Raw genomic sequence first — 25,529 nt, 5'->3', positions numbered from 1 at the left:
GTACGTACAGCCCGTGTATAAATACGGAGGTTGATGCTTTCAAGTTTGAAAAACCGGGCGTGCAAGGTGGTTGGCGGATCCACGTCGGGATTCGGAGCGCCGAAGACAAGGCTAGGGGCTAGGTATGGTAGGGCGAATCCGCTATGCGTGTCGATCCATCGGTAGAAAAATGGTGCCATGGTGGTGTCCAATCCCAATCCCAATCCGAAAACGCCTCCACGACAAAGCGGAAAAGAGCAGAGTGCATGGGCAGGCAAGGCACCGCCGCCCGTTGCTCGTTCGTTCGCCGCGGACCCCCAAGGGTCAAGACGGATGGCCATCTCTCGCGGCGCCGGCGCGACGGCAGAAGAAAGATGCAGCCGGAATTGCCTGCCTGCCATGGCCACTGTAGCAGGAGCTCGGGGCGTACGTGCGCAGCACCGGACGTCGAGCCGCCGCAGCTGCAGAGTACAGATACCACTGCCAACAGGTGTTGGCGAACAGTTCCTTCCTATGCATGCAGGTCGTGTCTGAGAGCTTTTAGACGAGCGCTAATCGGGTGGGCACCTCGGTTTCGTCTGCAGTTCGGTTAATCATCATGGCATGGCAACATGGCATGGATTTTGGATTCCCCGGGCCGGCCTCATCTTCTTTCTGGTCCACCGCTAGCGCTAGGGCACTGACTGCTGGATGCCCCAATCAAGTCTACTCCACGTATGATTCTGCCCGCGTTATTCCATACACGCATGGCAGTGGCGCATCATGATGGCTCTCGCTGCGCTGCCCAGCCTGTAAGGCTGCGTCGTTACCTGCCCTCGGTGAGTAAGTGATAACCCTAGTACCACTCTATTTAAGCAAGACGCCGGTGATGCGCATGTGTTCTCTGAACGAGGGTGATATGCAGGATATGCATGTGTTCTCTGATCGAGTAGTAGTACGTTGAAGGAAATAAGAGGTCGCACTGAACCATCTGTGTGTTCTAGAAAGTGACTTTGGTCGTTGCAGAATATGTAGTTTTGCCAGGGTAGAAATAGTACCATTTGATTCGTCACAAATAGTACTCCCTCCGTTCCTTTGTAAAGATTTCACTATGAATCACATAGTGATGTATACAGATGCATTTTAGAGTGTAGATTCACTCATTTTGCTCCGTATGCAGGCCATAGCGAAATATCTATAAAGACTTTTGTATTTGGGATCAGAGGGGGTATCTTCAAATTATGGTTTATCAGTAACGGCCCAAGGTGTATGTTTGAAGTCTCTGAGACCCTCCTAACCTCCAGAAATTCATTTGTTTGCCACTGTAAAAAGGCAGTACTATCTAATTACAAGAGTAGAAAACGAGAAGGAGCTCACAACTGTGATACCTGCGGAAGCACATCTTCATTTCGTTCTCTGGGGAAGTAGGCTAAATGCTCCTCTGGTCTCTTTATTAAGGGCAGCAAAGACGGTTCAGTCGGAACGAACAACAGTATTTACACAATGTTATCAAGCTGAACAAAGACCACGAGCATCGAAATTATGACTAAATGAGGGCTAAACTCCGGTGAGATCCATCCTAAACCTGTCCTCAAAGTTTCAGAAAAAAGGAAAAAAGTGTTTGTCTTTCAGAACCATAAGCTAACCAACCAATCTTCTGAATTCAAAACTCCAGCTCTGAACCCGACCACTCCGACGAGAGAAACTAGCTCTTATGCTCGATCCGTATGTGAAACCTCGGCGTTTCAGATGTCGGCGTGCTCCACATGCCGTTGGTGGCTCGACGTCTCCTGGTTCTCCAGCGGCATGTACTGCGCCATGATCGCGCGGATCTCTGAATCCATGTAGCTCTGCCATGGCATTATTTGGTAACAGCAAAAATGTACATGAGCCTCACATAAATCAGTGCAAAGTCTTTTGCAGAACAGAGTACTAGGAGCGATCATGTTTGAGCATTTTACCCGTAGCCGATATTTGTAGACGGCGTATGCTCCAACTCCCGCGAAACCGAGGCCGAAGAAGATGACCCACATGAAACCCCATCCCAGCGACGAAGTCGCGACCTTGCCTGCACCGGTACCGGAAAAAGCGTCAAATTAGCGCATTGTTATTATAGACAAAGGAAGGACCGTTTGAAGGTGCTACTAGCACATTCCACATTAACACCTTTGAAAGATAAATTAGGAACATGGTGAGACCTGGACCATATATATAGTGAGGTCCCAAAGGAAATTCAGGCTAGGCAACTCACTGATGCAAGTGTCATGCTCTCTCATGTATAGCATGTTGCTACCACCGCAGCCACACTCGTAGCTTCCCCATGTGTTCTCGCAGCTGCAGTCCTTGCACTGGCAGAAGAGCCTCTCTTTGCATTCATCAACATCTGCAAGCGCCAAGCAGAGAGGTACGTATTAAATATGAAAATTTACTTAAGAATATGCAAACATGGTTGTGTAACAATGTTGTTTCTAATGGCGATACCTACCTTCGCAACCGTGTATGCCGTCGCCCTTGAATCCTTGCGGACATTTGCAGCCCTTAGCTTGCTCATTCTGCAGATTTCCAAAATTCAGTTTTGTACTGCACACAGAAGCCATGAGAAAGAAAACTGCAATCTGAAAGAGATGATCTTATACCGAGCAGGCAGAGACAGACTTGCCGTTCCTGGTCTCCTTCCAGCAGCCTCCGTTGTTGATTTGGCATCGACCGACACCAGAAGCTGCCAAACCCATGAACGCATAAAAAGGGTAGCTTGTATGAAGATCATTTTGATTCAGTGGAGAAACAAGTTTACCTTCACAATGGGTGTACCCGTCGCCAACGAACTTGACGCCATTGACAACCGGGCACTCGCAAACCCGCCCACGGAAGGTATCCTAGGAGAAGTTACCCATGGAATTAGAACAAGGATGAGGTAACAATGTGAGCAGCACTTTTCAAGTGAAGTTCACTACCTTGCACGCCGTGAAATTAGTGTTTTTGTCCAGCCAGCAACCTCCATTGTTTTCCAAGCACTGGTTTGTTTGTATGTCTATGCAAGAAGATATGAAGCCCAAAAATTATAAACCATGAAGAATGAAATCCAGGCAGGTTTATTCAACAAACAACAAAAAAGGTGCAAACCACAAACCTTGAGTCAAACAGATGTCGGGTTCGGTCGTCTCCTCAAATCCCGAGCATATCGCTCGTAGCACCGCCCTTTTATCCAGTTTCCCTAAACAGAAATTAAAATAAACACACGTTCAAAAAGAAGAGTAAAACATATATAAACAAGGGAACATTGAGCTGAAAAGAAATGAAGAGTGGGAGAGTGGACGCACCTCTGTACTGTCTGTTATTGACGACGAAAGTCGGCAGTATGGTAACATCCCCTCGAGCACCATGGCCAATCTGAAGGATCAAAGGCATAAACATCAGTCTGCCATCAACCAACGAATCTGCTATGGCTTATATACGAGTTTATCATCAAGAGACTCACTTGAGCATCTTGCTCTGCTTTGAGCACCGGATTGTCTTCGTCGGCGTCGGGGTCTCCGACGCATTGGGTAATCTTGTCAATGTCCATCCCTGTAAAACAAAAACCGCAAACATAAACAAATGGCCAATCATCACCACAAACAAACAATAGAGAGTATATATCATAACGAACAGAGTCAACCACACGCACCAAGCGACTTGATGACACCATGAGCACAATCGGTGGTGTACTTCTTCTCCTTCATGGGGCACCGGATGGCGAAGTCGTGCACATAGTCCCACCACAGCCACGGCTTGCGGCTCTCGTTGGCGACCTTGAAGAGGCAAATCTGGATCAAGTTCTGCACCACGACGTCCTTGCCGTCGTACCCGGTGGTGAAGTCCTGCTCGGGGTCGGGGGCGCAGTAGCGGCCGTGGTTGATGCACTGCGACCGGCACTGCGCGCTCAGGACGAAGGCCTCCGGGCAGTACCAGGTGATGTAGTGCGGCGCGAACTGGGTGTAGCCGCGCTGCTCCAGCACCTGCGCCACCCCGCGGAAGTCCCGGACGAAGCTCATCTGCATGTCGCACTTGGCGCCGCACTCGTCGTTGCTGTTGGTCCAGAACTCGTACTCGACGCGCTCGTCCGGGTGAGGGAGGGACTCTCGCCAGTCCAGGAGCACGTTCACCATGTCGCCGTTCTCGAGGGCGCCCTTGAGGTCGTCGCCGAAGCGTTTGGAGACTAGGGCGGAGGGGACGGTGATGTTCTCGAGGTGCTCCTTGCCGCTGGACTCTGGGGTGTCCATTGTGATGAGGGGCTCTGCTCTGTCGTCGGCGACGAGCACCGCGGCGGCTCCGGCCGTCTGCGCGTTCCATCCCTTGGTTGTGAAGTAGCAGTCTGCACGTTGCAAAGAATTTAAGAACTCTTCTTGGTGATGACTGAAAACAGTGCTAGCCAGTGAGGTTAACACAGTTAAGAGGTACTCAAAATAAGAATATAAGATAGGAAGATGATGGATTTAAGATGATATTACTATCATGGCATTTATCTGCTTTGTTCAACAACTATGGCTGACTGGTATTACGGCACACCTAATCAAACTCGTTTTATGATGATGGCGTTGTGGTAGTAGAGATTTCCTTCTTTTGGACATTACCCTTGTTGATTCTATTTCGCTACACAACTCAAAGTGAATTTCTTATCTATTGCAAGATAGGGAAAAGCATTTTCTGAAGAGAGGTATATGACACCAGACATTGCAGGAAACAGTTCGAGGTGGACGGCCAAATTAGTTCTGTCCCTTGACAGTGGTAAGATCCCCATTCCAACACACGACAAAGATGTGCTAAGTACCTGATTTTTATATAATGCAAGATGGGACAAGTAGCTAACTGAACACAGTTATGCAACTATGCAGGTACCTGTGCCAAGAACCTCTCCACTCAAAGAACATGAGCAAAACATGTGCTATTTCATCAGGAAAGTAGGACCAAACTACATACACCAAAATGTCCAACGGAAGGAAAAGAGGGGTCCCAACTAACCATCCGAAACCCATTTCCTTAACATGGCATTACATAGCTTCGTCGTGCCGTGCCGCGCCGCGTCTCTCGCTGACGAAATTAATTCACTCCAAGAACATGACCAAGACTGAATCCATTATTTTCACATACATACTATGAACAGAAGCCATAGATAACCATATTCTCCAAGGTCCAAATCCTATTGCCGGGTTCCCATTTTAAAACGTGTGGACTCTTAATTAACATCTACTCGTAGCTAGGGAGAATGAGGAAGCAGGTGTATTGAACCATTCGTGCATGCAGTCGGCCGTAATTGCTAGTAGGACAGATTAATTAAAGGGAAACGCACGCGCACCGCCGGTTAAATCACAGGATCGGTCTGACCAAAGTGCAAAGTGGGATGAAGAAGGAGAAGAAAAGAAACCTCCGCGGTCGACGAGGAGGAAGACGGGGAGGCCGCCGGCCTTGGGGTTGAAGGAGAGGCCGAAGTCGGCGAAGGGCTTGCAGGCCTTGGTGTTGGCCTTGGGGTAGACGACGACGCCGTGCATGGTGCCCCCGTACTGCGGCATCCCGAAGTTGCCGATGGCGCACTCGTACACGCCCCGCAGCGCCGCCGGCGACGTCACCCGCAGGCTGTTCTTCTCCACCACGAACCTCCCCTCCACCGCCGCCGTCGCCGCCAGCGCCAGCACCACGAGAAGAAGAAGAAGAAGCCGCGTCCGCACCCATCGCCGCCACCCCGCCGGCGACGATCTCCCTCCCATGACACCTCGCTTGATCGGCGACCCGATCCCTCTCTGGCCAGATGCCGCACGACGATGGAACACGAGCAGGGCGTGGAGGGTCGATGGACGGATCGATGATCTCGGGGAAGAGAGGAGGGTGGCGTCTGAGCGGAAAAGGCGAGCGTGGGTTGAGTGGCAAGGGCGGATGGATTTGACCGGGGGTTGGGAGGGAGAGGAGGAGGGAGAGAGCAGTGGAGTGAGAGAGAGAGAGAGAGAGAGAGAGAGAGAGAGAGGAAGGGGGAGGGCGAGGTACGTGGCGGCCTCCTCGTGTGGGGGGTGGAACGCTTCCAAGCCTCCCGCCTTTTGCTTCTGGTGTGTGTTTGTGGCCGTGTCCGTGCTCGCGCGCGCGCTGACGGGGAAAGCCAGCGCTTTTCCGGACGCTGTCATGCTCATGCTCATCCTCATCCGACGAGAAAGACCGAGAGCGTGCCGTGCATTGCATGCATGTGTGGCGCGCGTGAGAGAGGCGGCACCGGGCGCCTTTGTGTGTGGAGCTAGCAATGGGGTGTGGACGGCCAGCATCGATCGGCAGTTCGGCACATCGGGCAGGTAGATTTTCCTTGAGATGGATATATACAAACTTGTTGAAGTTTTTTTTTTTTGAAGTAGGCGCGGCGGGAGTTTTTTTTTTGGGAACATGACTCTACACACCAAATATGGCTCGAGTCGGTGCGTTACCCGTGTGCGCCTTTGTAGGAGTAACTGAGACTACAAAAGTGTAGAGAAATGTGCTAACATTTGGTACACATCGTTCTCAACTTTTTCCCTTTTTAGAGGAGAGCACGTAGTTATAGTTGTGTCAAGTTCTACATGTGATTTCAATCTCGAGTTTCTTAGAATCTTGGAAGGGCCAAGGTGGAGGTACTGCCATACGCTTCACGTTCGCGGTGAGTTAGTTCAAGAAATGACACCGGGCTGAACACAAAACACCATGCAAGAGCGTGAGTTTCCTGCTCTGAGACAAAGCTCACTCTTTGGTGACCGTAGCAAGAGAGGAGAAATAAACACGAGCACAGTTTCTTTTCTCTGTGACGGCAAATAAAATTTACATGATCATTCCCCTCCCATGGTGAGGGTTACATGCAACGCAAGAGGAAACCTACATCTGGATGGGAAATCAAACAAGGGAACACGAGGGTCTTGTATATTATTGGCTGGGTCATCCAAACTCAGAGAATCGTCCTGAAAATGTAGGCATCAAAAGTTGCAATGTATGACACTCATGCCTCTGGCTCGGGCTTCTCAAAGAAGGTCTTCTTGATCCAGTCGAATGGCTGCAAAGGAAAATCAAAAGGATCTTCAGAATCATGTAGACCGAGAAACTGAAACTAATAGTGCGATGGTCATGACAAGAAAATTCAGAAGAAAAAACAGACTAACAGCAAAATTATGACTTTGAGATGGGTTAATGAAGATGCAAGATACTGTATTTGGAATTGATTAAGCAACTTATAGAATGGTTTAAATAGAGTAAACACAAACAACATAGGCACACCATGGATCTTCATCATGATTTTAGTTCCAGGTTTCACAAATACAGAAAAGACCAGACATCACAGGGGACAAAAGATGCGAGGAAGAATTTGTGTACCAGACAGACAGACTCGCTCAGTGCGTAAAGTAGCTAAGCCAAGTCATTTAAGTTGCCTCAATCATTGAATGTTCAGTATAGCAGAATGGATGCTTAGATTTTTGGCAAGAGGAGAGGAAATAAAGTTCCATTCGTCAAAAGGCAGAAGGTACCAGTTTCAACCAAAAGAAATCAGATTGTTTGGTTTTAAAGCTCGCCATATAGCCCGTAAAACATACACTGAATAGGACGTATAGACTTAGGTATCTGAGTTCATAACAGAGAGGGCAGACAAAACAATATGAAAAAAATACACGTACGTGCTCCAAATTTTCATAACAGTCAGAAATAGTGGAATACACCAGACTATGTATTCAACAGAAGCGCCTTCTTAGAGAAAAGCAACTATATTGACCATGTTTGAGACCTTCCTGGAGCTAACACGCACAACACACATCTTAGTTATGTGAAACTAAAGGTAAAGAAATCAAGGTGCCTCACAGAAACTATCAGAGGGAGTGAAAGTTAATTCATGACACCAAGATAGAACAATTAGAACTATATGCATTAGAAATTTAGAATGTAGCTAAACTGAAATTGTACGTTGCATCCACATTGTCTTACTCTGTGTCAAGTGTTCTAACATGTACTCCCTCCGTTCCTAAATGTAAGTCTTTGTAGATATTTCAATATGAACTACATACGGATGTATATAGACATAGTTTAGAGTGTAGATTCACTCATTTTGCTCCGTATGTAGTCCATATTAGAATATCTAAAAAGAGTTATATTTAGAAACAGAGGGAGTAGAAGCTTGTGCTGTGCTAAACTTGGTTGTCAAATATCATGTTAGAATGATGTAGATGTGACACTAGCTAATTCAGCATTTGTCCTGAGACATGGTCCATTTATTGCAGAAAGTTCCTATCACGAAGACACCTTAAACGCACGGGTTCGCAAACATAAATCTGTTGCCATCTCAAAATCACTTGGTCTTCTCCTTAACCGTATGCTATCCTACCATACGAATGGAGCACTAATTATATCCAAAGAACAAGTTTTACCACGTACTAAAAAACTTCTGGTAACCCCCCCCCCCCCCCCCCCCCCCAAAACCCCCCCACCCCCGCTCGGATCGCCGAGCCTGCTTTCTGATCCATCACGCCGCAGATCTAGGCAAGCAGGCATGGCAAGATCGGATCTAGAGAAACCAAACCCTAACACCCATAGGACAGACTATCTACGGATCGAGCGACGGGTGCAAGAGGAAGCCAGGTTCAAAAGTAGCGGGGTACTGGGCGGTGGATACGATCAAACGCGTAATCGTGAATTGACAGTTTTAACACGGACCTGGACGAGGTAGATGGCGGCGCTGCCGGCGAAGACGCCCCAGGTGGCGAGGGCGGTGACGTCCGTGGGCTGGATGCGGCGGGGGGGGGGGGAGGGGGGGGGGGGGGGTGATTCGCGTCTTGCTGCTTTTCTCTCTCTCTCTTCTCGGGGGCAGGTGAGGAGATTGGGCGAGAGGAAGGAGAAGACTTGTTAAAATGCTTCTTGCGCGTTCTGATGGGCCTGTTCGGAGACAAGGAAGGAAGTTGCGCATGGGGCCAGTCCATCTGATGGGCCTAAAATTGTATTTAGCCTATTCGGCCATAAGGCCCAAACCATTTCTTCTGTTTTGATTGCTGAATAAATGTTGCTAAAAAAAGATTGCTGAATAAATCAGAATGACGCCATTCACATCCATGGACACCCGTGGAAAGCATTGGCGTCCCTCTTGATACTCACGTCATGGGAAATCTGAAACGAGAGGAAGGCATGGGTGCTCCAGAATGTGTACGCTTCGCCGATGGCTATCCTCGCCAAAATCCGCCGAGAGGCTGCTCGCTGGGCCATCGCCAGTGGGAAACATTTCAACGCACGCATGTCGCGAGAGTAGTTCTTTTAAGGCCATTTTGGCGGCCTCGGGCGTGTGTTCTAACTTTTAAAGCTTCTTCTTAATTAATGAAATGCGGAAAAACCTTTTGCCCATGTTTCATTTTTTTTCTCTTCTTTTTGGCTGAAAGAGGTCTGCAGAGCTATATCTAACGTCACAACTTATAGTGAGAGATGACGGGCACGGCAAGAAAAATGCATTGGTGAGCGTGGTGAAAATTGTGCTTTCCCAACAATAAATCTGGTATGAGGTTTTGAGATCTTTTTTTTATGGGGGAAGGTTTCGAGATCTTCACTCTTTTAACTTGGCAATGCTTCCTAAGCAAGTGTGGGGTTTGTTGGAATTATCTAATTCCTTGTGTGCTCAAATTCCTCGGGCAAATGGATAGTTGTTGAGGTTCTCTTCCTTCGCCTGGGAGAGTATTATACGGAAACCAATATTCGATGAAAACCGGTGAAAACCACGAGATGAAGATGTTTTAAAGTTTTTTAAAAAATACGGGATGTTAAGAGGATGATGTTTTATTGCCACACAAAAAATCAAATTGATAGACATTACGAGATATGAGCTATAAAAAAGACAAAATCGGCGTTGAATAGTGCCGAACAGTAATCTCACTATCAAGGGCTGAAATTGTCTTTTTTATAGCTCATATCTCGCAATGTATTTCAACTTGAATTTTTGCGCGGCAATAAAACATCATCCTCTGAACATCCCGTATTTTTTTCAGATTTTTTTTGGAATTTTAAAATATGGTTTCCACAAAGTTTTCATTGAATGTTGGTTTTCATATGATATTCTCCCCCTTCGCCTAGCAAAGCTTATTTGTAGGAATACATACTTCATAAAGTTTGACCAAAGTTATACTTAACAATATCAACATCTATAATATTAAAGATATACAATATAAAAGATAATTTTATGACATTTATTTGATATGATTAATGTTGATAGTTTTTCCTATAATTTTGGTCAGTTGTCCTGAAGTTTGACTTGAGAGAAAACTTATATGCAGAGTAAAAAGAAACGAAGAGAGTATTTGAAGAGTAGACAATGGTGAGAGCATTAACCCTTTCGTGAATTAACCAACACCGCTTGTACTTTACATTTGCTACTTCCTCCTCTTTGCCACGGTGTTTCCTTGCATTATACCATATTTGTGCTCTCACTAGTGTGCGGCATAGATGGCTGGTCATTCATTCACTTGACAGGAAAACCCAGCAGAATGAGCTCGAAGGAGAGCCAAGAACAATGTCATACTTACTGATAAGGCATTATTAGTTATTGTGATGGATCATGACCCATTCGACCAACCTCTTCATGGGCCTCTGGTTCAGCTAGGTGGTTAAGGTTCACATTCTGGGATCAGCAGAAACTTGCCGCACCGGGGAGCAAACGTGGACACGGCTGTAGATTATATTTTTCAGAACTTTCTATATGTTCAATTTCAGAATAAAAAGAATGTCCGGCTTCAAGTGTGTCGACGGTGAAAAGAAATTACAATTTGTCAATGGGAAGTATCTTAAGTGGTCTACCGGCCTTCATCTTAGGACCCCAGTGTTTTTCAGGGTTAGGTAGAAATCTTGGGCTCTTCCGTGCAACTAAACCCCCAGTTGCTTGAGAGAACGATGCCTGGTAGTTGTCAAACCAGTAAAAAAAAGGGGACAAAAATTAGATATAGGAAAAGTAATCAATGAAATCAACTGGAATACTGAATGGAATAACAGAGGCTTCAGAAGTATGAAAGGTCGAATTGTATAATTGCTTAGTTTATATAACTTACTTATGTCCACAGATAAGCATATTTCTGGAATAATCACTACACGGGAAGTCAGGGAATATATGTCGGCGAAGGAAAACACCTACCTTAATATATGGAATGAACAAAGTGGTGGCCAAATTGTGACTGGTGTGCAAAACAGAGCAATAATTGATCCTTCTAAACCAATACAAAAATGCAATAGTTTGTATGCTTCCAGTTAGCGCAACATCAGGTCAGTATTAGGTCTCTGTGCACAATAATTTGAGGTCTCTCTACAGATGGTTTCCGAGATTTCAGCCGGGTTTCTATAACTTTGACCAAAGTATCCAGATACATTTAAAATCAGCAAAATAGACAGGGTTCTACTAGGAGAGAGCTAGGACACAGTAAAAATTGATCACTTCTGGTTACTTGTACCAATTGAAATCCCAGCAGAGAGCTTGACTAGTGCTAGTGTTATGACCGGCATAGGGGCTTAGCCCAGTGGGTTATGGCCCAAGTATCTTAATTAGGGGCTTAGCCCAATTATCTTATCGTATTAGGATCGTTTGTTTAGGAGTCAAGTAAACCTCTCTATATAAGGAGAGGAGATATATCAATCTAATCAAGCAAGAAGCAATCAATATTTGCTCGGCTTCTCTTAGGGAGCCGGGAGACCTAAACCCTAGATGCCTCCTGCTTTCGCCGCCGCTGCTCCCGTCGCAAGGACGGCGCCACGCCGCCGGCCGCCGCGCACCAGCCCTCGCCCTTCCCCCTCCTTCCCCTACAACCTACGCCCTAGATTCCTAGCTCCTACCAATTTGGTATCCAGAGACTTGGGTCCGATCATGTCTTCGTCAACACCGTCGCCGCCGCTGCCCGCCTCCACCACCGCGCCGATGACGTCCGCCCCGATGACCACCGCCGGGGCCTACACGCTGTCGGGCCCGGTCACCACCGCGGGCTCCTCACCGCCGCCGGCACCCATCACGTCCGCGCCGCCGACGACCGCCGTCTTCACGCCGGAACAGATGACCAGCACGCTGCGGGATCTCATGATGGCCGTCCAAGGGCTCCACCTCAACCAGTACCACCAGCATATGGTTGGGCCGTACGCACCTCCGCCGGCTGCGCCGATCGCCGCCTACGGTCACCCCACGCTGCCATGGCCGTCCCAGGGCGCGCCTACCTACAGCGGGCAGCCGCTGCTGCCGTTCCAGGCAGGCTCCCCCGCGCTGCCGTGGCCGTCCCAGGGCGCGCCTACCTACAGCGGGCAGCCGCTGTTACCGTTCCAGGCGGGTCCCCCTGCGCTGCCGTGGCCGGCCCAGGGCGCGCCGGCCTGCACCAGGCTGCCGCTACTGCCGTTCCAGGCAGGGCACCCCGGCGAGACCACTCCAGCCGCGGCTCCTCTGTGGCATCTGCCGCCGTTGCCAGCTACGGCTCCCCTATGGCATCTGCAGCCGCCTTCCCCCGTGGCAACCGACGCACCCGCCCACCCTCCACAGCCGACGCTGCAACCACCGGCGCTACCTCTGCCCAGCTCAGGGGCGTCCTCGCCGGCCGGCCTTTTGATACATGAGGTCCGGTTTTCGGCCTCCCCGTCGCCACTACCAGCTTGGGCGGCTGGGTCTTCGCCATCGCCGGTCTACACCACAGCTCCGGAGCAGCCGACCCCGTTTTCGTAGTTCGGCGGGCCATCCAGCTCCGCGGGTCCTTACCCGGAGTACTCCGACCAGGCGCCACCCGCCTCGCTGCTCCGCACCTCCGAGCCAGCTCGACACGGCGCTCCGACCCAGACGCCGCCGCGGTTCGCCAAGATCGACTTCGCCACCTATGACGGCATGGAGGACCCCCTCAACTGGCTCAACCAGTTCTTTCGCGGGCAGCACACCCTCGCCTCGAAGCGCACCTGGCTCGCCTCTTACCACCTCCGCGGCGCGGCACAGACCTGGTACTACGCCCTCGAGCAGGACAAGGGCAGCATTCCCCCTTGGGAGCGCTTCCGCGAGCTCTGCCTCCTTCGTTTTGGGCCCCCAATCCGCGGGAGCCGCCTGGCGGAGCTAGGCCGCCTTCCCTTCACCTCCACGGTTCAGGACTTCGCCGACCGTTTCCAGGCCCTGGCATGCCACAGCGTCAGGTGTGACGGCAGCAGCAGCGGGCCGACCTCTTTGTCGGTGGACTTCCGGATCACATCCGCGTGGACGTGGAGCTTCGGGGACCCCAGGATATCCAGACGGCCATGTACTATGCCCGCGCGTTCGAGCGCCGCGCGGTGGCCGTCCAGCAGGAGTCACCGTCCCAGGCCACTGGGTCGCTACCCTGGCCAGATCTCGCTCAGGGTCAGCCTGCTCAGGCTTTCGCGGCACCCCTCGCCGCGACCGAAGCGTGCCCATTCCGCTGGCTCACCTCAGCCGAGCTACTCGAGCGTCGCCGCCAAGGGTTGTGCTTCAACTGCGACGAGCCCTACACGCCCGGCCACGCCTGCCCGCGACTCTTCTACCTGGAGGTTGCAGACTACATTCCGGAGGACGCCGTCGCCGCCGACCTTGCCGCCCCAGCTGTCGCGAAGGTGTTTGACGCTGGTTGATCACCTCGAGGAGTTCAGCAAGCGCTTCCCCACCTTACAGCTCGAGGACGAGCTATTTGTGCAGGCGGGGAGAAGTGTTATGACCGGCATAGGGGCTTAGCCCAGTGGGTTATGGCCCAAGTATCTTAATTAGGGGCTTAGCCCAATTATCTTATCGTATTAGGATCGTTTGCTTAGGAGTCAAGTAAACCTCTCTATATAAGGAGAGGAGATGTATCAATCTAATCAAGCAAGAAGCAATCAATATTTGCTCGGCTTCCCTTAGGGAGCCGGGAGACCTAAACCCTAGACCGCCTCCTGCTTTCGCCGCCGCTGCTCCCGTCGCAAGGACGGCGCCACGCCGCCGGCCGCCGCGCACCAGCCCTCGCCCTTTCCCCTCCTTCCCCTACAACCTACGCCCTAGATCCGGTAGGGCCCTAGCTCCTACCAGCTAGTCTGGATCGTGTTGCTCAGAAAATCATGAGGCCAACCCGTCAGGAATAACAGAGATACATAAAACCAAACACCAATGGTACAAGGAATGGTTTGCTTTCACTTAAACATAACATTCAGGCAACGATTAAAACATTAGGGAAACAGAGCGCCGTTAATGAGAAGAGCCCTTAGCTCAGCTCAAGCTTAACAAGAGTGGAATATTAGTACTGTGTCCAAGTCACTCATGGTTAGCTTCACATAGTTCTGTCAGATTAATACAAGAAACAAACACAAGCTTCTGATGTCTGATCACAAGACCATAAAGTAAAAACTCATGCTTAAAATAAGCAAAAATTTGCAAGCATATGTAACTCACTTTTGCATAGAAACATTTTACTTCTCATGCATTGTTCATAAAAGGATACTAAGCTGTGTTTTATGATCCATACCTGCAATTGAGGCTCTTGGGAAAGTATCCTGCTACCTGGAAGATTCTCAGGTTGAGATTTTACCGGGTGAAGCTTGACCTGCAGGCACAGGAAGCCAATTAATGAAAAGTCTGCTGTGTCTGATACTCTGATTAACCAAGAAAATCTGAGATTTCTATCATACCCAACATCGCATGATGTCCCAAATTACAGACATTGGTGCATCTGTTTTCAGAGCTAGCGGATCCGCATGGCTACCTGATATTTGATAGCCAGCATTTCTTATAGCCGAATGAAACATAACCATGGTTGGATTGGTGCACTTCAATGTTGCACATATACTGTGAAGACTGACGAATAAAGGTGCATTGGGCAATTCCTGCACAAGAAAATCCCTTGTGATTTATGGATCCAATATAAACAACAGAATGTTAACATCTCAATGTATGTTCGATTCAGAGATTCTTTGTTTTAATGCATGCTATTTCAAATCGGGCCATTTATTTTAGCATAACATCATGTCTAAGAACTAGAGGTTATGGCTCCCAAGAAGAGCTAACCTGATTGGTGGAAATGGTATTCCAAATTGCCAGAAATAAAGTTAGTGTGCCATGAAGGATACCAGCTGCTGAGAGTGAAGGTTGATGTTCTTTCCTACCAGATACATATCGTGGTAGACAGATTGTTGTCAGGAATGGCATTGTTCTGGTGCAAGTGCAGATTCTGACATTCTTGGGTTTTTTGCAGATTCTGAGCACAGTTTAATATCCCAGATATCTCCCCTACCTGGCGATGTTAACACACTATCTGATTACCACCAACTCTACGAAATACTCAAATTTTGGCAAAGCCTCCTGTGTTTATGGGGACATCCACGGCAGACAATTTAGAATTATAACAGATAACATCCATATGACTCAATTAATCAATCACGCAGTTCATCGTTCTCAACATGTCTAGACTCGGTGGTAATCAGATAGTGTGGTAGCTTTCACCAGGTAGGGGAGATATCTGGGATGTTACACACAACACAGGGCATCCAATGGGTTTCCAGAATGCATATCAGGCAGGCCATTTACATAAAGATTTGTCGCTACCTTTTGGTCTGGGAATGTTTAACACCTTCCTAGAATCAGATGCAAGCAAGTCTATATCACTTCAATTGGAGGAGTGTGTAAACCAAGGGTTAAAAGTTATACTCGAAAAAGCAAGGATAATGCTGGACACTGCCATTAACTGTCTCCAGATGAGTTTCTGTTGCGGAGTGTGTAACCATGTAGCACGCGTAGACCTCCTCCAGTTAACGCATCAGTGCACTGGAACGAATACTGATACTCAACCAGTGGGCAGCCATTCTGCTGGACTTTTAGTCTAACGGAAAGTTCATTTTCGCTATCAACAAAATCAAGAATTTATTCAGTACTATTCTTCTTTTTTCTTTTTGTTAGTGACTTCGCCTTACAGAGATACGAGGTTATTTTACTACACAAAACCCGAGCCTGACACCAAAAATAACCATACAAAGTGATTTAAGTGCAAATATATTTGGATGCCCATTTGCCTATGCTGCCAACGTGACACTTGTACATATACCATTCAAGTAATGAATCAGAATATATGCACATCCGCGAATAGCTTCTATCCTATCAGCTTCTTTCTTAAACAATTCTGTATTAAAAGCATTAAAATTCACTAATCTGTACACTTTTCGTCCTGTTCATGTTTCATTTCCTCTAACATAATAATCAGCAGTCAACATAAGCATAACCAAAAGAGAAGACAAACCAAAATAGTACCTCTGATACTGACGTTAGTATAGCTGAAATTTTTGCATAAGCTTGATATAAACCACTTGTTGCTCGGATATTTGATAAAATGGAAGCAGCCCAATCCCTGTCATGTATTGGATCACTCCATATAGGCCCCCCCATAACAAATTTACCGCCACACTCAGAACACTCTTGAGGCACAGTAGGGCAAAAATTTGGTAGAGGAATATTCCTCTTATCCTGGATCAGAGGATCATATTCATAAGCATGCCATGCAAAACAATGGAACAAGAAAAGAGGAGTAGAGTCTACCTTTGAGTTTATTCTTCCAACATTTTGTAAGTGAAATGAATTGCAACCAACACATTGATATACATGTGAAAATTTGAGAGGTGAGCTTTTCACCGTGCTAGCCGACCTGCACAGTGAAAGAGGCACATTGGTAAGATCAATTTGTGGGAAACCATATTACAAACACCAAGGAGAGGCAGAGGCAGGAGACAACGTGAAGATTCGCACAAAAACCCTAATGTAGAAATCCATGTGCACTGATATGACAGGAACTATATAGCGCTTGTGGCGGATAGCATGTGACTGCAAGCAAAACAAGGAAAATGAATTGATGGATCGTCATAATGACTGTGAATAGAAGAGACTCTCAGATCTAACCTCGATGCAGGCAAGAAGAATTCTCAAGGCCATCTCATGGCGGTATTTGCCTCTTACTGGATAAGAACCATATCTGCAGGTATAGATAACTGTTATGGTAGAATTAAATGATGTAGTCATGCAGTTGATGATTGATAATCGAATATTAAACTCACTTGGAAAAACAAACTTCTGCATTGCCCCCAGCAAGCACTGCCATGTCTGTAGCTGAGCACATCAAGATACCACCATCTGCAACACATTGAACTGCTGAATCAAGGAATGCAGCTGGTGATCCATAAGGATCAAGATCAACCTGATTCAGCAAGTACATAGGACATCAATACAGCATGATATGGATGCATATTATCCTCAAACGCGAGGAAAAGTGACCACGTGCAGATGGAAACAAAAGAAGAGGATATGATATGATTTTAACAATTCACTGCAAAGAAGTAGTTCCCTTGGTCAATGTGTCACCCTCGCATGTGTGCAATCAAAATTCCCTAACTTTGACAACATACAGAAATATCTATGCTAGTTGCATGGAAAGGTGACAAATAGACCAGTCATCATTCACCGAAAGTACATTCATAACACTGTCCTTTTAGACTTCTTTGGTAGTGTGAAGCTATTGCGCGGAGAAGATGGCCAGGACGGCCCAGCGTGAAAAGATGAGATACTAGAATGGGGATAAGAATAACATCTATATAAAGGGCTGTCTGAACCAATTACCGACTAAGCTCACTGGGATACATACTATACTTCTACTAACTGACTCAATCTCTAATATACTTCCCAACTGATTACAGATTCAACTTCCTGATTTTTGCTGGATACCGGACTGTCGTGGAGTGCTGGACACACTGGCCGTTCTTGCCGCACATGTAGTTGCTGCCGCCGCCATGATACTCTTACTGCCAGGCCCATTGTCCACAGCATTGTTGCAAAACATAATAATTAAATTTTATGTGTATGGATACCATACATACCAAAATTCACAAACTTAATATTTATAAACAGAGGAATAGCCATATTACAGCAATGATGTGAGTGCGCTGTGCCACTATTTCCTATATGTAAGAAAGTAAATAAAAAAAACTTGGAACACCAAGTGTTTGATTTCTATGCAAGACATAAGGTATTACAGTATTGACACGCTGCAAGTGTCTAGAAACAGATTCGCACGAGTAATCGTGTCGGCTATATGTTTTTGTTTCTTACTTTTGTAGGATGTAGCATTGCAGCGTGATATGCAAAAATATTAGGCAATACTAAATTCTACGACACTGAGTTCTGAATTTGCCAGCTTATATATAGAAACATAATTTATATCTGCTTGATTTGATTTTCTACTCAGTCAGGAACACAAATATGAAGTAATATAGCAAATACAATAGCTACTTGTCCAAAAATGTGTAACTGCCATTTAATTTTCCTCGGCACTCAAACTGATACATAACAAATGATTCGAGAGTTACATTTCTATTAAAGTAAAGTAGTAAAGCCATACCACATCAAATTCTTTAGGGTGAGTGAGCATGTAAATGCGAGCGTCAGCAAGATGTGGCACCACCTTCGAAGATGCAAGAATGCCATTGTGATAGATATTTCTCTTACAGGATTCTATAGCAACTGCAGTTAATCAAACAAATGTTTAGCATCATCAGACATAAAATAGGGTGTTATTTCCAAGGACTCAAAATATACTTCGCAACCAAAAGATTTCTGAAAATTCATCTGAAACATTCTGACAGAAATATCAGAATGTACCTTCATTATTGTCAAGAGCTATAACTTCCCCAATTCCATCCACCTCAAGTGCATATCGGATAGCTCTTAACCCTGATGCAGCCAAAGCCTACAAAATTCATGACAAGAAGGATCTGAAGTGAAAAGATAGGCATTGTTTATGCAAATACTACTGCCGTACTAAGGTTATGTACATAATTTAAAAATGGGAGAACTTCCAGAAGAAATATACTATATCATAGCACATCACAGCTTGAACTGATCATTATTAAACAACAGGACTTCATAAATGCACCTCAAGAACTTTAGGTGCTTTAAGGCTCGATTCCTCTCTCAATGCAGTGTCTTCAGATCCTGTGGTAGCAGGGTCCAATCCATCGGCATGCTGCTCCGGCGGTATTTCAGCACGCCTGCCTGCTGCATCACAGAAATCGCTCAAGCATTGGTGCACCTTTTAAACGGAAAAAGGTTTGTAAACTAGCAGTGCGAATTGTGTCCAAAGAGTACCTTTTAATTGGGTATCATGCTCTTCCTGTCTTTTCGAAATAAACCATCTCAAAACAGCAATGGAAAGGTCTCTGTTGTTAACCTGGTGAGAATCGAATTCATAAGTACAAACAACTTGAACATATTTCTAAAGCTACCATCAGACGAAAATCCGAATTTCCAGAGGAAATATTGGATAGTAACCATAGTAGATTGTTCTTTTGTGAGTTGTGATGATACTGTTTGACAGTGAAGCTGCAGCAGCCATGGGTTCTAGCAGTATATAGCAACTTGTTTAGTCTGTAATTCTTGCAGTTCTAACGAAATGAACCGAAATCATCAAACAGATGACCACTACTATTATTTTCCAGAAGGAACGACTGCACTACTGTTCGTGCAACCATCAGGTGAAGCAGCAATGGCATCAGCCTGACAAAAGAAAATCAAATCTGCAGCACACGTAGACAAGAAGCAAAGGAGGCGAAACCTGAGCCTTGTTGAAGAAGACCGAATTGGACTTGTCCGCGAATATCTCCGCCCGCCCTTCCCTGACGGTCTCCGGGGCCGCGGCTATCTCCGGCGGCTCCGAGGCGGAGGCGGAGGAGGACGAGCAGGGACAGGAGGCGAACCAGAGGCTGAGGACGCGATTTGTGGAGGAATGCACGCGCGTGCTGAGGAAGCGAGAGAAACCACATGCTATGGTCATCAAATCGCCCGAGGACGCCGCATGGGGAGGAAGGAGTCGCGACGGCGAGCGGGCGGGCGGAGGCGGCCGTCGACCTTGGGGCGCCGGAAAAGTGTGCTTCTTGGATAACAGGGGGAGTGCTTGCTGCGTCTGCGGGTGCGCGACGCGCCGGAGGTGGGGGGTTCGGGCTAGCTGGGCCACCGCGTGAATGGGCCATCGGCTCTTTTAACCGAGCCCAAATGCACCTGTTAATCAACTATTTGAAATTGTCTAAAAAAATCAAGTATTTGAAAAATGTTAAATGTGTTTACAAAAAATGTTGACCATGTGTTAAAAAAATTTAGTCAAGCATTTGAAAAATGTTAAATATGTATTAAAAATGTTAATCTTGTACTTCAAAGATGTTAATAAAACATTTGAAAAAAGTTAAGTGTGTATACAAAAAATGTTGACCATGTATTGAAAAATAATTAAATGTGTATTTGAAAAATACATTAGATATATACCAAAAACGTACTATGTGTATAAAAAATTTCAAAAATGTTAATCATGTATAAAAATGTTGAATCTGTACTGAAAAAAGATGTATTGAACAAAAAGGAACCGATGAAAATCAACAAAAACTAAAGAAAAGCAAAGAAACCCAAAAAGAAAACAAAGAAAACAAAAACAAAAGAATGAAAAACCGAAGAGACCAATTCAAAAGAATGAAAGCGAGAAAAGTGATGAAAACAAAGGAAAAAACGAAGAAATAAAGAAAGAGGAGGCACGCTGGAGGAGAGCAGGGCGCAACGGCGGGTCACTAGGAGGCCGAGAAGATGACAAGGGCGCCAGCGATTGAGGCTCTCTGGATTCTATTCGTCGACCTCATAAATCTCTGGCATCCATGGCATGCACCAAGCATAGGAGGAGGAGGCGCCCATGCCGCCTAGCCCCTTTCCCCCTCGAGCCAACGCCACCGTGCGCCATGGCCGCGAGCTGGGCCGGCCTCCTGCACCACAGCCGCGTGCACCCCTGGTTGCAGTCTCGCTTGCGCGCACTCCTGCAGCCCCACGCGCGTCCTCTATGAGTATTTAACAAAAAACTACCACATTTCATGGAACCGTGCCTACAAACTGAAGGAAATATGCCCTAGAGGCAATAATAAAGTTATTATTTATTTCCTTATATCATGATAAATGTTTATTATTCATGCTAGAATTGTATTAACCGGAAACATAATACATGTGTGAATACATAGACAAACAGAGTGTCACTAATATGCCTCTACTTGACTAGCTCGTTGATCAAACATGGTTATGTTTCCTAACCATAGACATAAGTTGTCATTTGATTAACGGGATCACATCATTAGGAGAATGATGTGATTGACCTGACCCATTCCGTTAGCTTAGCACTTGATCGTTTAGTTTGTTGTTATTGCTTTCTTCATGACTTATACATGTTCCTATGACTATGAGATTATGCAACTCCCGTTTACCGGAGGAACACTTTGTGTGCCACCAAACGTCACAACGTAACTGGGTGATTATAAAGGTGCTCTATAGGTGTCTCCAAAGGTACTTGTTGGGTTGGCGTATTTCGAGATTAAGATTTGTCACTCCGATTGTTGGAGAGGTATCTCTGGGCCCACTCGGTAATGCACATCACTATAAGCCTTGCAAGCATTGCAACTAATAAGTTAGTTGCGGGATGATGTATTACGGAACGAGTAAAGAGACTTGCCGGTAACGAGATTGAACTAGGTATTGAGATACCGACGATCGAATCTCGGGCAAATAACATACCGATGACAAAGGGAACAACGTGTGTTGTTATGTGGTCTGACCGATAAAGATCTTCGTAGAATATGTAGGAGCCAATATGGGCATCCAGGTCTCGCTATTGGTTATTGACCAGAGGGGTGTCTCGGTCATGTCTACATAGTTCTCGAACCCGTAGGGTCCGCACGCTTAACGTTCGTTGATGATATAGTACTATATGAGTTATGTATGTTGATGACCGAATGTTGTTCGGAGTCCGGGATGAGATCACGGACATGGCGAGGAACTCCGGAATGGTCCGGAGATAAAGTTTGATATATGGGATAGTAGTGTTTGATCTCCAAAAGGGTTCCGGAATTCACCGGAAGGGGTTTCGGATGTTTCCCGAAATGTTTGGGCACGAGAACACTTTATCTGGGCCAAAGGGGAAAGCCCACGAGGCTTTTGGAAAGTGCAAAAGGAAGTTTTGCGGAGACCAGAGGCTAGACGCCAGGAACCCTGGCGTCTAGGGGGTAGACGCCGGGAACCCTGGCGTCTAGGGGGTAGACGCCGGGAACCCTGGCGTCTAGCCCTGGAGTCCGAGAAGGACTCTTGCCTTTCGAGTGAAACCGACTTTGAGGAGGCTTTTACTCCAAGTTTCGACCCCAGGGCTCAACATATAAATAGAGGGGTAGGGCTAGCACCAAAGAGACATCAAGAAACACCAAGCCGTGTGCCGGCAACCCCGTCCCCTCTAGTTTATCCTCCGTCATAGTTTTCGTAGTGCTTAGGCGAAGCCCTGCGGAGATTGTTCTTCACCAACACCGTCACCACGCCGTCGTGCTGCTGGAACTCATCTACTACTTCGCCCCTCTTGCTGGATCGAGAAGGCGAGGACGTCACCGAGCCGAACGTGTGCAGAACTCGGAGGTACCGTGCTTTCGGTACTTGGATCGGTCGGACGTGAAGACGTACGACTACATAAACCGCGTTGATATAACGCTTCCGCGAACGGTCTACGAGGGTACATAGACAACACTTGTTGCTATGCATCACCATGATCTTGCGTGTGCGTAGGAATTTTTTTGAAATTACTACGTTCCCCAACAATGGTATCAGAGCTAGGTTTTATGCGTTGATGTTGTGCACGAGTAGAACACAAGTGAGTTGTGGGCGATATAAGTCATACTGCTTACCAGCATGTCATACTTTGGTTCGGCGGTATTGTTGGATGAAGGCCCGGACCGACATTACACGTACGCTTACGCGAGACTGGTTCTACCGACGTGCTTTGCACACAAGTGGTTGGCGGGTGTCAGTTTCTCCAACTTTAGTTGAACCAAGTGTGGCTACGCCCGGTCCTTGCGAAGGTTAAAACAGCACCAACTTGACAAACTATCGTTGTGGTTTTGATGCGTAGGTAAGAACGGTTCTTGCTTAAGCCCGTAGCAGCCACGTAAAACTTGCAACAACAAAGTAGAGGACGTCTAACTTGTTTTTGCAGGGCATGTTGTGATGTGATATGGTCAAGACATGATGCTAAATTTTATTGTATGAGATGATCATGTTTTGTAACCCAGTTATCGGCAACTGGCAGGAGCCATATGGTTGTCGCTTTATTGTATGCAATGCAATTGCGCTGTAATGCTTTACTTTATCACTAAGCGGTAGCGATAGTCATGGAAGCATAAGATTGGCGAGACGACAACGATGCTACGATGGAGATCAAGGTGTCGTGCCGGTGACGATGGTGATCATGACGGTGCTTCGGAGATGGAGATCACAAGCACAAGATGATGATGGCCATATCATATCACTTATATTGATTGCATGTGATGTTTATCTTTTATGCATCTTATCTTGCTTTGATTGACGGTAGCATTATAAGATGATCTCTCACTAAATTTCAAGATAAAAGTGTTCTCCCTGAGTATGCACCGTTGCCAAAGTTCGTCGTGCCCAGACACCATGTGATGATCGGGTGTGATAAGCTCTACGTCCATCTACAACGGGTGCAAGCCAATTTTGCACACGTAGAATACTCAGGTTAAACTTTACGAGCCTAGCATATGCAGATATGGCCTCGAAACAATGAGACCGAAAGGTCGAGCGTGAATCATATAGTAGATATGATCAACATATTGATGTTCACCACTGAAAACTACTCCATTTCACGTGATGATCGGTTATGGTTTAGTTGATTTGGATCACGTGATCACTTAGATGATTAGAGGGACGTCTATCTAAGTGAGAGTTCTTAAGTAATATGATTAATTGAACTTTAATTTATCATGAACTTAGTCCTGGTAGTATTAGCATATCTATGTTGTAGATCAATAGCTCGCGTTTAGCTCCTCCGTTTTATTTTTGATATGTTCCTAGAGAAAACTAAGTTGAAAAATGTTAGTAGCAATGATGCGGATTGGATTCGTGATCTGAGATTTATCCTCATTGCTGCACAGAAGAATTATGTATTTGATGCACCGCTAGGTGACAAACCTATTGCAGGAGCAGATGCAGATGTTATGAATATTTGGCTAGCTCAATATGATGACTACTTGATAGTTTAGTGCACCATGCTTAAACGGCTTAGAATCGGGACTTCAAAGACATTTTGAACGTCATGGACCATATGAGATGTTCCAGGAGTTGAAGTTAATATTTCAAGCAAATACCCGAGTTGAGAGATATGAAGTCTCCAACAAGTTCTATAGCTAAAAGATGGAGGAGAATAGCTCAAGCAGTGAGCATGTGCTCAGATTGTCTGGGTACTACAATCGCTTGAATCAAGTGGGAGTTAATCTTCCAGATAAAATAGTGATTGCCAGAATTCTCTAGTCACCATCACCAAGTTAGTAGAACTTCATGATGAACTATGATATGCAAGGGATAACGGAAACGATTCCCAAGCTCTTCGTGATGCTGAAATCGACGAAGGTAGAAATTAAGAAAAAAACATCAAGTGTTGATGGTTAACAAGACCACTAGTTTTAAGAAAAGGGCAAAGGGAAAGAAAAGGAACTTCAAGAAGAACGACAAGCAAGTTGCTGCTCAAGTGAAGAAGCTCAAGTCTGGACCTAAGCCTAAGACTAAGTGTTTCTACTGCAAAGGGACTGGTCACTAGAAGCGGAACCACCCCAAGTATTTGGTGGATAAGAAGGATGGCAAAGTGAACAAAGCTATATTTGATATACATGTTATTGATGTGTACTTTACTAGTGTTTATAGCAACCCCTCAGTATTTGATACTGGTTCAGTTTCTAAGAGTAGTAACTCGAAATGGGAGTTGCAAAATAAACAGAGACTAGTTAAGGGTGAAGTGACGATGTGTGTTGGAAGTGGTTTCAAGATTGATATGATCATCATCGCACACTCCCTATACTTTTGGGATTAGTGTTGAACCTAAATAAATGTTATTTGGTGTTTGTGTTAGAAATAAATATGATTGAATCATGTTTATTGCAATACGGTTATTCATGTAAATTAGAGAATAATTGTTGTTCTGTTTACATGAATAAAACCTTTATGGTCATACACCCAATAAAAATGGTTTGTTGGATCTCGATCGTGGTGATACACATTTTCATAATATTGAAGCCAAAAGATGCGAAGTTAATAATGATAGTACAACTTATTTATGGCACTGCCGTTTAGGTCATATTGCTGTAAAGCGCATGAAGAAAATCCATACTGATGGGCTTTTGGAATCACTTGATTATGAATCAGTTGATGCTTGCGAACCATGCCTCATGGGCAAGATGACTAAGACTCCGTTCTCCGGAACAATGAAGCGAGCAACAAACTTGATTGGAAATAATACATACTGATGTATGCAGTCCAATGAGTGTTGAGGCTCGCGGCGGGTATCGTTATTTTCTGACCTTTACAGATGATTTGAGCAAATATGAGTATATCTACTTGATGAAACACAAGTCTGAAACATTTGAAAAGTTCAAAGAATTTCAGAGTGAAGTGGAGAATCATCGTAACAAAATAAAAGTTTCTACAATATGATCGCAGAAGTAAAATATTTGAGTTACGAGTTTGGCCT

At 46.1% G+C, this 25,529-nt stretch overlaps 3 protein-coding genes across 5 annotated transcripts in view; all 3 read right to left on the bottom strand.

Annotated features, from left to right (window-relative positions):
* Positions 1–1,383: 1,383 nt before the first annotated feature.
* Positions 1,384–6,001, bottom strand: LOC125535646 (vacuolar-sorting receptor 1-like). The gene is made up of 12 exons (XM_048698717.1): positions 5,363–6,001; positions 3,626–4,312; positions 3,437–3,525; positions 3,279–3,348; positions 3,089–3,172; positions 2,913–2,989; positions 2,753–2,834; positions 2,595–2,677; positions 2,444–2,510; positions 2,210–2,341; positions 1,920–2,026; positions 1,384–1,808 (listed from the first exon to the last, which is right to left on the bottom strand). Exons 1-12 carry the CDS (start codon positions 5,700–5,702, stop codon positions 1,704–1,706), a joined length of 1,923 nt encoding a protein of 640 aa, XP_048554674.1. The 5' UTR covers positions 5,703–6,001; the 3' UTR covers positions 1,384–1,703.
* Positions 6,002–6,724: 723 nt separating this feature from the next.
* The window catches only part of LOC125535644 (cytochrome b-c1 complex subunit 10, mitochondrial), a 72,350-nt gene continuing 53,545 nt past the window's right edge, over positions 6,725–25,529 (bottom strand). The window contains exons 1-2 of one of the 2 annotated variants that reach the window (XR_007294758.1): positions 8,644–8,754; positions 6,725–6,997 (exon numbers count right to left, since the gene is read on the bottom strand). Coding sequence is in view for 1 of the 2 variants with exons in the window: in XM_048698716.1 (XP_048554673.1) it covers positions 6,944–6,997 (54 nt within the window). In the remaining variant the exon portion in view is untranslated. Of the gene's footprint in view, positions 6,998–8,643; positions 8,755–25,529 lie in introns of those variants that run through there. The other variant, XM_048698716.1, reaches the window with a different exon arrangement.
* On the bottom strand, positions 10,598–19,915 carry LOC125535643 (probable tRNA (guanine(26)-N(2))-dimethyltransferase 1). 2 transcript variants are annotated; one of them, XM_048698714.1, is made up of 13 exons: positions 19,539–19,915; positions 19,073–19,154; positions 18,861–18,982; positions 18,587–18,674; positions 18,327–18,448; positions 16,990–17,129; positions 16,835–16,907; positions 16,671–16,759; positions 16,478–16,583; positions 16,193–16,405; positions 14,581–14,775; positions 14,418–14,495; positions 10,598–10,858 (listed from the first exon to the last, which is right to left on the bottom strand). In XM_048698714.1, exons 1-13 carry the CDS (start codon positions 19,755–19,757, stop codon positions 10,724–10,726), a joined length of 1,662 nt encoding a protein of 553 aa, XP_048554671.1. In that variant the 5' UTR covers positions 19,758–19,915; the 3' UTR covers positions 10,598–10,723. The 2 variants fall into 2 exon arrangements, with proteins under 2 accessions (XP_048554671.1, XP_048554672.1); XM_048698715.1 differs by having other exon boundaries at positions 18,861–18,979; positions 19,539–19,914.

This window comes from Triticum urartu, chromosome 2, assembly GCF_003073215.2.
Source record: "Triticum urartu cultivar G1812 chromosome 2, Tu2.1, whole genome shotgun sequence".
Classification (NCBI taxonomy): Eukaryota; Viridiplantae; Streptophyta; class Magnoliopsida; order Poales; family Poaceae; genus Triticum; species Triticum urartu.
This window is presented reverse-complemented; position numbering and strand designations above follow the sequence as displayed.